We start from the raw sequence: 15803 nt of genomic DNA, 5'->3' as shown, positions 1-15803 counted from the left end.
GACATATTTTTATTAGCACGGAACAACCCATCAAATAGAATCTGTTTGAACATATTTTGTTCCATATATATTATGCACACACCAGTTGTTGCTATACTAAGTGAACCTGTGTGCATCAATAAAATAAGAAAAAGTTGTGATTGCAACATAACATGTATTAGGAAATTAGTTAGTAAAATACTAAAAAGAAAACTTTTCACTTAAATGTTACATACATATTCTGTGCAAAATCAGCAAAGATATTCAATCAAAAAAATTCGTAATATGCAACAACCTTTTCCCATAACAACTTTATCACCCACTTACTTGAATATACACATTAAACTCTTGGATTTTTTCCCAAACACAAATAGAAGGCTATTTAAAAAATAACAAGTAAAAATCTATCTAGCTGCTTTTTGATGACAGTGACAAGGAACAGGTTTGATATTTTTCCAATAAATAAATTATACTCACACTCTCCATGAAACTGTAGTAAAATTACACAAATTATTATTCACTTTTTAAATATATATAAATTATCTCTAATTATATATATACATTATACTGATTACCCTTGCCTTGTAGAAAAGATAAGTGTAATTTCTAAAACAAAAAATGTTGATAAGTATAATTAAGTCAAACAAAATATAATATATTGTGAAGACAAGTTTAAATAGTATAAGAATCAATGTTTATTCATTATTTTTGTTTCGTTGCAAATTTTATCAATAATTTTAAGAGGTGTTTAAATCACTCCTATACTATATTTTAACTAACCAAAATAATGAAAAGACATTGCTTTTTATACTATTTGGAATTATCTTCACAATATAATATATTATATTTTGTTTAACTTAATTACACTTGTTACTATTTTTTGTTTAAGAAATTACAATTATATCTCCTACGAAAGTAACTAGTGTAATGTATGTATATTATTAGGGGTGATATGTGTATATTTAAAAAATTGAGAAGTAATTTATATAATTTCATTAAACTATATATATGTAGTATAATTTACTCTTTCCAAAATAAACTTAGAAATATCTCACATTTTCATATATGTGCATATATATATACTATAACACTATAGTAAGATAATCACAAACAAAAGCGATATCTTTTGTATTTCTTTCTTGACCTTTTTTCAGCCACAATCATGGCAGGAAAGAAGCTTAACCTAGGATACATAGCTAGTGACTCAAAGAGGAATACAACATACAAGAAAAGAAAACATGGTCTAATCAAGAAGATGGATGAGATTAGTACCCTTTGTGGGATTGAAGCATGTGCTATAATATATAACTCCAATGAACCTCAACCAGAGGTTTGGCCATCCCATTTGGGAGCCCAAAGGGTTCTCTACAAGTTTAGTAGAGTGTCTCAAATGGTACAAAGCAAAAAGATGTTCAATCAAGAAAGTTTCTTGAACCAAAGCATCATGAAAGCCCAAGAGAAGTTGAAGAAGTTGAGGAATGAGAATAGGAAGAAGGAGATGGATCTTCTCATGTATCAATGTTTGAGTAGTGGGTACCTTGTTAACAATGTTAGCATGGCTAATTTGAATGGCCTTTCATGGAGGATTGATCAAACCCTAAAGGAGATTGAAAGAAATGTCACTAAGGACCAACCCCAAGAAAGGTCTCCAATGTTTACAAATGGGGGAGAAGTCATCAATGAAGAGAATGAGAATGTAGCTGTGAATGATCGTTTCAAAGGGATGATGCAAAACAACATAGATGTCACACAAAACCAAAATTGGTGTATTGATTCAGCCAATGGTGGTGGAAATGAGATGCTTCGATATGGAGAATTGAACAACTCAAATGGTGTTTGGAATGACATTTTTTTCACTTAGAATCATTGTCTTTTTTATAGTGTTTCAAGAGTCTCTTTCATTCATGGGTCTTATGTTTATCTTACATCCTCTGTCTTTGAATATGCCTATTCTTAGACACGATGGTTGAAAATAGCTTAGTTTTCATGCATGTTTATGCTATGTTTGAAACACACAGTTGGTCATATTTGCTTTCCAAAATGATTACTTTTAAAAGAGTTTAGTGGAATAATAGAGACTCTACGTGTTTTGTTTTCCATTATTTGATCATATTAGCAGTCATTAAAATGAGAAATTTCAAATAAAAAAGAGAGACATGTTTCCCTCTTGTATGGTTTATGTTGTCATCTCTCCAAAAGGATAATATGATAATGCTTTTTTTTAACAAAGAGAAGTGACATTTTTCACTTTTGAAATGAATGAAAAAACTGTTGCAAACCTTTAGATGAGTTGTATATAAACACCCCGAGAATTTGAACGTGTGATCTTATAATTCTAATTAATAATTTTATTACGTCAAGCTCATAAATTGTATAATAAAAATAATAGAATGATTTCTCTTTTAATTAATAGGTACTATAATTGGGATTCTCGTTATCAGTTTAATTGGTATTATATTTTATGCTTCTTGTTTCATTTTTTAAAACACCAAAGAGAAATGTATTAGAAAAGCACAAAGGTACTACCCAGTACAAAAGTTAAAACCTTTTTCTAATATAATGATTATGGATATAGAATCAAAGGTCAAGACATCGTTGGTTAAATGAAAAAGGGCTATCCGCAACTAGAAGAATACTAAAACTAAGTTCTAACTTAATCATCCCTTATTAATTAGATGAATTGAGCTTCCAAAAAATGAAGTGTAAGATCTTTATTAGAATTCACTCTTTCTATGCATCACATAAGTTTCAAGAATTTTTTTCTCATTCGATGAAAAAAATCATTTTTTATTAATTAAAATGGACCGAAATATTTCGATTTTGATTTTAAACTCTTGGAATTCGGAATTGAACTAGATAAAGTTGATTTACAATTCCTTGTCTTTGATTTTGGGAAACATAAAAGCTATTCTCTTATTTGTAATAGGAAAAAAATAAAATGTTATAGAAAATTTATAGTTTTCTATCAACAAACTAACCTAAAATATTTAACTTTGCTGATGATTAGGTGACACTTGCATTCAAATTAAAAAAACATTAGTCTTCTCATTATCAACTGAGTAATGTAAGTAACCAACAATATAATGACCCGCTAAATTTGGTTAAAAGGTTAATGTTCAATTCATAGAAACGATACTTTTTGAGAGATAATCATACATCTCAAAAAAATTAGTTTCTTTTCATATCGAAAATGTAAGTGATGAACGTTTCACCACCAAGTCTTGGTAGGGATGTGCAAAATATATGGCAAAGTTGGAGAGTTATATAGAGTAGTTCTAATCATCACTTATGATGTCGTATATATTTATATATTGTATTAATTGTATTTTAATTAGTTCAGAAGTGTAATAGCTTAATATAGCTATGATAACAAATGATGTGAATTAATGAAATTTCGATAATGGATTCCACAAACTCAGAATTGTATAAATAAAATATTACCTGAACTTCATAATATATGCATAGATTTAAATGTTTTATTAATTACATTAAAACCATTTAGGTTTTCATTAGAAAGTCACTTAGTTTTATACGCAGTTTATTATATTATTTTCTAATTAATCAGTAGGTTAATAATTACAAAAGGATAAGTTAGTATTAGAAAATCAATTTTGTTTGTTAATATGTTAAACACAATATTTCTTTATAAAAAATACCTTTTTTCCTTGATTTGAACATTCCCAAAATCAAAATTATCGCAAACCAATACCTCATTTTTTTTTCATTTCAAGTTTGATTTTATTGGATTTGGTTTGGATGGTTTTCGAGTTTATAACTCTAGTGACTTTAATAAATCTGCTATGTTAGATAAAGATTACACGACTTAAACTTTAGAAATATCTAAAATGTTCATCAAAATATGATTAGGGATGTCTTGTAAGATGTATCTTTTACATGTGAACCGAAAACTTTGAAAGAACTTTTTTATTCATTAATAAAGGATAATGAAATATCCTTCACTTGATTTGGGAAATTCTCTATAGGTTGTGAGGTTCCCTCTAACGCTAGTGAATTTTGGAACCCAAGTGATCAGTGATCACTTAAGCTTTTTAGGCTTTAAATTGAGCATTTCTTCATTGTAATATATGCTAATTTATTTTTGCCTTCTCTCCGCCTTTGAGCATTACATGCCTTACCCTTAATAAGAAAATAAATGAGATTATGAATCAAATATGTGTGACTTAAAAAATGCATTCATTTCAAAAATCGTAAATGCCAATGAAAAATATGCAAGAACGAAAAATCCATTGCAAAATATGTAATGGTGACACAAAATGATTTAATAAGAAGTTGAAATCATGCTTGTTAATTGTAACATCTGCATTTTTTTTCCTATTCTAAATGTGCGTGGAAAATATTGATTAATTTTTGTGAATTAATAAAAAATGATTTGAATTATTGTGGATTACTTTTTCTAAAATAAGTTTACTATTGTATACGTAAGTGATATTTTAATATAAATAAGAACTCACTAGGAACATTAAGAATACTTTACTTTATTCTTGTAATTATTTTATTCAGATAACCATATTCTAGTCAGATTAAATCAGGAAAGTACAATGCCTAAAGCTCACACCTAATAAAATTTAGAGATGATAAATATATGTAACTTAATCCCGAATATATTACTGTCAAAACCTTCGTGTTTTTTATCAGCAATAATAATTTTTATTAAAATAGAAAAATAATCTTTTTAGGAAAACAAGTGGTACTCTTATTCACATTGAAACATTACACTTAAGAAGACAACTTGAGGGTTAAGCAATCATTGTACAAAGGAGAATTTGAAGCTAAGAAAACAATGAGAACATTTCAAAAATACAGTAAAATTGAATCCATTACCTCCTCTAAATTGAATATAGTGTTATAGAAAATTATATTGTAAACTTATTAATTATACTATCTCCCATAAAATCTTATCTTTTTCCATGCAAGTTAAGCAAAATATACATCAGAAGAGAACAATCCAGATATATCATCTTGTAGGATAATAAATAATCACTTCTCAACTTAGGTTTGTATTGAAATTATAGGGTTTTTCATATGGAAAGAAGAAAATGGATGCTCGATCAACATAGTAAATTGTATAGATATTGTTGTGAATGGTGATATTATAATAATACAATATTAACTATCTTTATAGTTTTATACTAATATTAGATTCCTAATTAAATAAGGAAACAAATCAAGAAAGATAAAATAATCTAATTTTAATGAGAGATCTTCTAAAATATTTTATACAAATCAAATATATAAGAATTATAATATGAGAAATATCTCTATATCTAAGTACAATTTACTATAATATAATTTAAGATATTCTAAGATACTTTTGTATATTATAATAATCCCCTTAAGCTAAAATTTGCTAAGTTTACATCTAAGAATGACAGAAATATTCATCTCATGGATACTCGCATAAATACTCACAATTACCGGTAAGAATAATTTATGAGTGAGAACAAATATCATGATACTCACCCCAAGGTTACCCGCATGTTTAGAAAATATTTTCTAATTAAATATTTTTTGTATATATAAAATATTTTTATTTTATAATTATATATTATCTATTTTATAATGAATCTTAATGATTGAAATATATGATAAATTTAACATATTAGGTATTCATGTAATAATTATTTTATATATATTTATTATTACAAAATATATAAATATATACATAAACTTAAAAGCTTGTCGGGTATATGTGCATACCCTATATGTGCATGGGTACCAACAAATAGTTGCACGGGTACCGACAAATAGTACGAGTATGAGAATGGGAAAGCTCTACCATTTTGGATCTTTTTGGGAAAATTAGCTTGTAGTTGTGACCTTATAGCTTATAGTTGTAAGCTTGTAGCTTGTAATTTTGAAGGTAGCTGACAGTTTGTAGTTGTGAAGGTAGCTTATTAACTTAGAGGTATTCGGTAAAACAAGCTTTATAACTAGCTGAAATTTTAAAAATAACTAAAAATGACATACATTATTTATTTTGTTATTTATTAATTGAATTAATTAAATAAAACATAATTTAAAATAATCATTTAATTTTATATTATAGTTATATTTGGATATGAAATATTTTATTTATTTATTTGTTTTGATTTAATATATATTTTTTGTTTTCAATATTTTATTCCAAAAATGCAATTTATTTGTATGCTAAAAGTAGAATAAACTTTCTTCTTACTCTTTATTATACCTTTGAGCTTTGCTTTTTGTAGTAAAGGAAATTTTATAATACAAAAAAAATACAACTAAAGGGTGAATAACAATCAACAAGGCATTGATCTAATAGTATAAGGTCATGCTAGATCTTTAAGATGATTAAAAGGTCAAGAATTTAATTCTTGTGAGCGACACTTGTTGGGAGGGACAGACACATATCCTGAAAGGGATTAATTCCTTACCCAAAAGGGTGAGGGATACACTTGGTACTACCAAAAAATAAAATGTGAATAATATATTTATTCAAACATAGAAATAAAAATAATAACACAAAGAATCAATAGGGAAAATCATTTAAAATCTGAATAACTATGATGACAACTTTTCACAATTGATAGAAGATAAAGCAAAGAAAAACTCATAACAATTTCACTCATACATCAAACAATATCATATATTTCACTGTATAGAATCAAGTAGTAGGATGTGCTCTAACTATGCTACATCTAACCATGTCAGAAAAATAAAATAAAAAATACATAATCAATAGAATCATTTGTCTCTTATAAAAACCTATAAAATGTGACTTTGTTCGTGAAAATTAGCTTATAGCTTACAATTGTTAGCTTGTAACGATGAAGGTAGTTGGAAGCTTGTAGTTATGAATGTAACTTATTAAACTAGAGTTGTTCGGTAAAATGAACTTTGTAAATAGCTGAAATTTAAAATACATTATTTATTTTGTTATTTATTAATTAAATAAATAGATAATTTAAAATAATCGTTTATTTTTATATTTTAATTATAGTTAAATATGTAATATTTATTTGTTTGTTCGTTTAAGTTTTTTTTCAATATTTTTTCTAAAAATGCAATTAAGTTACATAAATTTATAATATTCTTCCACTATTGATACTATATATCGTTAAACCCCTATAAATTGTGTGATATACATGAAGTGATAATCACTGAGAAGTCACACAAATGGTGGGGAGGTGCTGATTTTTTCTATGAGATGGAAACGTAAATAGAGAAAAGGTAGGAGTGACAGATAAGGTTAATAGTTTTTTTTAATTTATGGTATATAATGTAATTTGTTAAAATATTGAAAAGCAAAATTGAAAAGCGTATTATTGAAAGTTAATTTCATTTTTTGTAAACGCTACATGAAGTAGCTTTCTAAAAAGTAGCATTCACACGCTACAAACTCATTTTTAAAAAGCTACAAGTTATCTTCAATTTTTTGTTTTTTAAAGGTTTGCCCAACATAGTAAATTGTACCGATATTGTTATACATGATAATATGATGATATTGTGATATAAAAGACATAATATTAACTCATTTTTATAGTTTCATACTAATACTAAATTCTTCATTAAATAAGGAAACAAATCAAGAAGGTCAAAATAAACTAATTTCAATCTAAGAGATCTTTTTACATATTTTAAACAAATCAAATATATAAGCATTACAATATGAGATACTCTCTCCAAGTACTATTTACATATTCTCTATAATATAATTTAAGATATTCTAAGATACTTTTGTATATTATGATAATTTCTTCAAGTTAAAATTTACTAAGCTTGAAGTCAGGGATGACAAAAATATATGTCACGTGAGTACTCACAAAAATATCTACAACAAGTACCAACAAGAATAATTTATAGGTGAAAACAAGTATTATGATACCGTTCTGTGGGTACCCACATATTTATAATTTATTTTTTAATTAAATATTATATATATTATATGTTTTATTATTTTATAATTATATATTATCTATTTTATTATTATTTTATGATGAATTTTAGTAATTGAAACATAATGTTAAATTTAACATATAATTTATTCATTAATAGTTATTTTATGCATATGGGTTATGATAAAATATATAAATATATACATAAACTTAAAAACTCGTCAGATATCCACACATACCCACTATCGATATTGATACCCACAAATAACATAGATATGAGAATAAGAAAATACAACTCATTTTCGCCCTCCCTATTGCCATCCCTGCTTGAACTTTCTACGAATAGCCCATGTAAAAAGGAAAATAACCAAAAATAGTCATGTGGTCTCCACCAAACATGGCTTCAAAGGTATTGTAAGGGTCGGGGAAATATGCAATGAGATGGTGTACAAATGCTCTAAACTATTAATAACAATGGCAATCTTCAAATGCCATCCGACAACAAAAATTATTCATCCATGATATACGTTATCGTTAAGCCTAATCAAAATGGATAGAAGCAAATAACATTTACCATCCATGATGGAAGCTTTATCCAAACTTAACCACTATAGACAGAAGGAAACAACACAATCATACATGACAAAAGTTATCTCCAAGCTTAACTACCATAAATAGAAGCAAACCATGCTTAAACAATCATGTCAGAAGCTACCTCCAAGCTAAACTACCATAGACATAAGTACACTAACAAGAATGATGGCCGCACAACATGTATCACAAAACAACAAGAACTAAATTTGAAAATTGATCAACATTAAGGAAAAATTAGAGAGCACTGCCAATTAGAAACCACCGTAATTTTACCAATAATCGTGACGATATCAAGAGCATCAAGAAGAACATGGATCAACACAAGAACATGAGTAATAACTACAACCATACAAAATATGAACCACTTCCACAATTTTATATCCAACACTCTCTCTCAAGCCAAAACATATACATCCAAATTGTCACATATGGAGAATAGAGAAAATCAACCACGCTTGTGAACTTGTGATGGAGATGACAACCACAAATCCAAGAAGAACAATGCATATTGGATCTTGTAAGAAAAACATAAAAACAGAGAGAAAAGAGAGTTGAGAGAAAACTGAAATTTGTTATTTATGAATTGTTAATCTGTTACAAGAGAGAAGAAAGATATTTATACACAAGACTTGACAGCTCAGCATAGTGAGCATAACACTGCCTTTAACCACACCTCTAATTAAGAGAACACACTTAATAACCTAACCTACTAATCATTCTCTAATATACCCCCCTGAACTTCTGGGCTCTGAAAATTCTGACCCATGTTTAGATAGTCTCTGACTTGAAGTTGTTGCCTGAAACCAATGAACTTGGCAGTGGAGAGGGGTTTGGTTAGGACATCAACAGTTTGCAAGGAAGAGGGAACATGTGTGACTTTTAGAGTTTTGTTCTGAATTTTATCCCTCACAAAGTACAAGTCAAGTTCTATGTGTTTTATTTTGTTGTGAAGAACTGGATTGTGAGACATAGCTACAATGCTAAGATTGTCACAATAAATTGTAGGAACTGTGTATTGAAACTTAATTTCCTGGAGAAGTGACTCAACCCACATGAGCTCTTGAGCAGCAAGAGCTAAACTCCTATACCTTGCCTCTGTACTAGATCTGGAAATGGTATTCTGCTTCTTGGACCACCAGGTAATGAGATTGAGACCAAGAAAAAGCCAAGCACCAGAGGTAGATTTTCTGTCATCTATGTCAGATGCCCAGTCAGCATCACAGAATGTTGATATGGTAAGAGGAACAGATGAAGTAGTTTGCTGAATGAAGAGACCAAAGGACAAAGTCCCTTGGAGATATCTTAATATCCTCTTGACTGCAACCCAGTGAGAGTTAAGGGGATTACTTAGATATTGACAAACTTTCTTAACACTATAGGTAATGTCAGGTCTTGTTATGGTTGCATACTGAAGTGCCCCAACAACTGACCTATAGAAAGTAGGATCAGTGTAGACATTATCACCCTGTTTGGACAATTTGCAGCTTGTAGTCATAGGGGCACTGACAGATTTTGCTGATTCCATATTAGCTCTAGCAAGAAAATCTCTAATGTATTTGGATTGAGACATAAGAAGATAGCCATTAGAGAGATGCTTGATTTCAATACCAAGGAAGTAATCAAGTTTACCAAGTTGCTTAAGAGCAAAGGAAGCACTGAGGTCTTTAATGACTTTGTGGACAAGAGGCTGAGAAGAACCAGTGACAATAATGTCATCCACATAAACAAGAACAAATATTTGAGTCTTTGTAGAGGTATGGATGAACAGTGAGTTGTCACACTTGCTGACAAAGAAACCAAGAGTGATAAGAGTGGCCTTAAGTTTGTGAAACCATTGTCTTGGTGCTTGTTTGAGACCATAAATTGCTTTATGAAGTTTGCACACTAGGGACTTGTCACTATGTTGAAACCTAGAGGGTTGCTGCATATACACATCCTCATCAAGAATGCCATTTAGAAAGACATTGTTAATATTCAATTGCTCAAGAGGCCAATGATAGGTAACATCCAAGGTTAATAGAATTCTGATGGTAATGGGTTTGACAACTGGTGAAAAGGTTTCTGTGTAACCAATGCCATGTTTTTGATGAAAACCCTTGGCCACTAAACGAGCTTTGTACTTAAGAACAGAGCCATCAGGGTTTTCTTTGACCTTAAAGACCCATTTACAGCCAATAGCCTGCTTATTAGGAGGTAAGGGAACCAATGACCAAGTTCCCAAAGTAATGAGAGCATTATATTCTTCCAGCATTGCTTGTTTCCAAACAGGATCAGCAAGAGCAGACTTGACATTGACTGGTTCACTATGAGTAAGCAACACCCTAGGCACAATGGTCTTGAAAATTCTAGACTTAGATCTGGTTTGCATTGGGTGAGTAGACTGAGCAGGAAGAATGGATAGAGGAAGAGAAGAAGAAGAAGGAGAAATAGCACCAGAAGAATAAGAAGAAATGGCACCAGAAGACCCATAGGTGAAATTAGGCTGACTAATAAGACCATGAGACAAATTAATAGGACTAGAAGATGAGGATAAAGGACCACCATTGGACTCAGGATCAACAGACATGGAAACAGAGGTGGGGGGATTAAACACATTCAAAGGAATAGAGGACTGAGAGAGAGAAATGGAAGTGGTTGTTGGCAAATCATTATCACCAAAACCAGGATTATGAACAAAGGTAAAGGAATGTTCATTGAACACTACATCCTTGGAGATGTAAATTTTTCCATGCCTAGACAAGCATTTGTAACCTTTGTGATTAGGTGAATACCCTAAGAAAACACACTCAGTGCTTCTAGGTTCAAGTTTGTTTTTGTTGTAAGGCCTAAGAAAAGGGTAACAAGAGCAACCAAAAACTTTGAAGAATTTGTAATCAGGTATATCTCCAAAGAGGATCTGAAAAGGTGACCTCTGCTGTAAAGTAGGAGTAGGGATCCTATTGATAAGAAATATAGCAGCAGTAAAGGCAAATTCCCAAAAAATCATAGGTAAATGAGCATGGGCTAAGAGTGTGAGACCAGTTTCAACAACATGTCGATGTTTCTTTCCACAGTCGTACCTTGCTGGTGGTGAGTGCAAGGACAAGAAAGCCTATGATTGATGCCTAAAGGCCCTAAATAAGTGGTGAAAGGCCTAAATTCACCACCAAAGTCACTTTGGACAGCCTTAATGGTTGTTCCAAACTGAGTTTTAACTAGGTTAACAAAGTACTGAAACAAAGATAGAGTTTCAGACTTTTGTTTTAAGAGAAACAGCCAGGTAAACCTAGAGTGAGCATCAACAATAGTAAAATAGTATCTAAAACCAGAGTAAGAATGAATGGGTGCAGGACCCCACAAATCAACAAACACAAGTTCAAAAACATTATGATAAACAGAAGTAGACAATGGAGCATGCAATTTGTGAGCTTTACCTAAACAATAAGCTTGACAGAAATCAGAAATTGATTTATTTTTATAAGGCACTTTACACTGTTTTAAAACATTGTAAATTGTGGCCTCCTGAGGATGACCAAGTCTACAATGCCACAATTGAAAAGAACTACACAAAGTATGAGAACTAGAGGAAATAGAAGACTTATTCAAATCTGAAGCTATTGAGCAGCTTGGAACACAGCTAGGAACAATATCATGAAAGACATACAATCCATCTTTGGTGAGATTCCCTTTCAAGAGAAGTGTATTAGAACCCTGAGATTTAACGAAACTATCATTAGCATGAAATTCAAAATAACAATTGTTATCCTTAGCAAACTGAGAAACACTGATGAGACTTTTAGTAATATTAGGAACATGCAGAAGATTGTTTATAGAAAAGGAAAATGATGAGTTAGAGGAATTAAACCAAGAGTTTCCATTAGAAGTGATAGGAATACCATGACCATTACCCATGAATATGTGTTTAGGACCAAAGTGTTCTTAAGGTTCATGAATGAGTCCAGCATCTGAGGTTAAATGATTGGTGGGTCAGGATACCAGGTGGAAGGCTTCTGTATTGAGAGAGAAGCATTAGCGGTCATGGCATATGGTGTGTAAGGTGGGTTGATGATGATATTGTTCCCGTGAAGATGGGGGAAAAGCGTATTGTGAAGAAACTGGGCCAGGCCCAAGCAGAGAAGAGGAAGGAGGAGGCCCAAAGGAATAGTGAGCAGCTGTAGGAGGAAAATAAGAAGCATGAGGATATAGATGAGAAGAAGAGTAATAGCGATCAGCATAGGGTGAGTTGTAATGGGCCGAATGTTTCATAGGCCCATTGGAAAAATGAAGAGTGTTCTGAGGTCCAAGCCCACTTGGACGAGTAAGAACTCTAGATCTAGGAGGGATGTGAGATAGGGAGTTGTATCCAAGAGGTGCATAGTAGCAATTGGAGACCTCATGTCCATGACGGTTACAAAATTCACAATACAACTGTGAATGACGATGATAACTCCGGCCACCTCTGAAACGATCACCACGGCGGCCCCCACGAAAACCACGATAACCACCAGTAGCAAAATTAGGGCGCATTGGTGAAAAATGACCAGAGTCATGAAACTGAGTCGACGAAGGAACTGATTGCATTGAATGAGGACCAGAGGAACATGAAAAAGATGGAGCAGCAGCAACATTTGCAGATAGAGCATCAGCCAGAACTTTTGATTTATTCTTCTCCATTCTTGCTTCAAAAGTTAGGAGAAATGACTCCAAACTATGTAGTGTTGGTAGATCGTCTTTTGTTTCAATTGAAGTAACAACATGATGGAATTCCTCATTTAGACCATCAAGGACATAATCGATGTGCTCTGAGGTTGAAATTGGTGCGCCAATGAACACAAGTGCATCCGCTAAGTTCTTAATCTTGCGAAAATACTCAGAGATAGACAAAGAACCCTGAGTGATGGAGCGCAACTGAGAACGAAGTTGTTGACTCCTCGCTTTTGTTTGTGAGTTTCAGAAGTTGTGTAACTCTTCCCATAACTGCCACAAGTGTTGACATCCAACAACTCTAGGTTGTAAACTTTCTGATAATGAGTTCAGAATCCAGGAGAAGATCGCTTGATCTTGCTCCTCACAGCGTAGATAAGCAGAGCTTACCTTATTGATTAACCGTTCATCATCGTTGAGAAAACGATGAGGTATTTCTGTACCTAGAACGAATATGTTAGCTCGGTTGGAAGTGAGTGTTGCGATCATAAAGTGACGCCACACGAGGAAATTTTGTTCTGTAAGCTTCATCGCCGGTGTTGGAAGAACCAGCGATGACGCGATGGTTTGTAGCGGAGACGGAGAATGTGGAGGAGATGAAGAAGAAGGAGGAGAAGAATGAGAGGCTCCAGGAACGGTTGAAGTCATGATACCATGTAAGAAAAACAGAAGAACAGAAAAACAGAGAGAAGAGAGAGTTGAGAGAAAACTGAAATTTTTTATTTATGAATTGTTAATCTGTTACAAGAGAGAAGAAAGATATTTATACACAAGACTTGACAGCTCAGCACAGTGAGCATAACACTGCCTTTAACCACACCTCTAATTAAGAGAACACACTTAATAACCTAACCTACTAATCATTCTCTAAAAGATCTTTAACAAAATCATGTACCATCAAGAATTAGTCTAGAATAGGGAGAAAATGACATACTAAAGGAGGCTAGAAAGATGTTAAAACAACATGGGAAACAACATGGGAAACAACAAGCCTTGAAAATAGGATGGCAACAAATGAATAAAAACAAGTGAGAAAGAAGATGACATTCAAATAACCAACACTGCTTGTCACGAAGATGACAATCGCAAATCCAAGAAGAGTGGTGGAGATTGAATCTTTAACAAAATCATGCATAACAATAACATATTCAAAATAGTAAGAAAAACGATGTTCTAAAGATTAAAACTGCAAGGACAATAAAACAAGTGAAAACAACATGCTTTAAAAATGGGATGACAACAATGAATAAGAACAAGTGGGAAAGAATGGGATATCCAGAATTAACAAGATTTAATTAGTGTTACATAGCTTGGAAAAAAGAAAATGCACAAAAAAAGTTAAACTTATGCAACCTCTAATAACATGGTGAGAGCATTAATGTTAGTGGTGCAATCCCAAAATTGCCTATCCACATCACTACATCCGCCTCAGCATTGAATCGAACAGGTGTACCACAAGTAGGGCACGGGGTGACCTTGACTAGCCACATGTCAACGTGATAAGGATCTTTGTATTCTTTGTACTCTTAAGCATTTACTTGTATCAATTGCCTTTTGTAGCTAGTTGTTGTAACTTTCCTTTTTTAGTAAAACTGTTTCTGTTAAAACAGTTAGGAAATGCTATAAATAGAAAGGTAACTGTTTTTCAGAATTCAGTTCATAATCTGAAAAACAGAATCCTTCTCTCTTGTAATCTTCTTCCCAAAGTCAATAATAATTCAGAGTTCTCTCTCGTTGAAGGAGATTCCCTTTTTCTCAATCATTTCTTCGAATTTCTTAACAAATTCCTAGAAACCTCCTTCCTCCTTAACAATTGGTATCAGATTTCACCCTTCCTCGGCACACAAAACGCTTCCATGGCAGAATCAACAAGGAGTCAAGCATCCATGCGGGAAGTCGAAGAACGCTTAGAAAGTAAACTTGCAGCAAAGATTGAATCAAAAATCATGGACTTGGCAGGAGCACTTCAGAAATCGTTGAGTGAATCTCTCAAAGTGACAGTAGAAGACTTGCTCAAATCCAGGCAAGATAGTGGAGAAGAATCTGCACGGCCTAGAACTTCAATTCTTGGTGAGAGACGAACCAACTCTAACTACTCATGTGGCACAAGATTATCCAGAATTGATTTTCCCCGTTTTAATGGTGATAACGTACGTCAATGGCTCTATCAGTGTGAAACTTACTTCTTAATTGATGGCACACCTGAAGAATTCAAGGTGAAGCTGGCAGTGGTTCATTTCGAGGGCAGAGCATTGCAATGGCACCACGCATTCGTCAAGAATTTGTGGTCCAGTTCTTGGCCAAGTTGGAGTGAATATGTGCAAATCATCACAGAACGATTTGGGGAGGTATGTGAGGATCCTATGGTGGAGCTTATGAATCTTAGACAGAAGGGCACAGTGACGGATTACCATGAGGAATTCGATGGCATCATCACAAGGTTGGAACTATCTGAGGAATATACCCTAAGTTGCTTCTTAGGTGGTCTACGGCAAGAAATGCAGATGATGGTGCGTATGTTCAAACCTAAATCTGTTCGAAAAGCTTTTGCATTAGCAAAGCTATATGAATCTGCGCATAATCAATCAACCTTGTTCAAGTTCCCACCTAAGTGGAGTAAACCTACTTCTAATGTTAAGCCAATTATACCTGCTAGATCACCCTTGCACA

The 15803-nt window shown here is 32.3% G+C and overlaps 1 protein-coding gene across 1 annotated transcript; it reads left to right on the top strand.

The window, feature by feature from the left end:
• On the top strand, positions 1049–1840 carry LOC109329409 (agamous-like MADS-box protein AGL80). Its single transcript, XM_019563074.1, has one exon. The coding sequence runs from the start codon at positions 1142–1144 to the stop codon at positions 1838–1840; it is 699 nt and encodes a 232-aa protein (XP_019418619.1). The 5' UTR covers positions 1049–1141.

This window comes from Lupinus angustifolius, chromosome LG16 (assembly GCF_001865875.1).
Source record: "Lupinus angustifolius cultivar Tanjil chromosome LG16, LupAngTanjil_v1.0, whole genome shotgun sequence".
NCBI classification, from domain to species: domain Eukaryota; kingdom Viridiplantae; phylum Streptophyta; class Magnoliopsida; order Fabales; family Fabaceae; genus Lupinus; species Lupinus angustifolius.
This window is presented reverse-complemented; position numbering and strand designations above follow the sequence as displayed.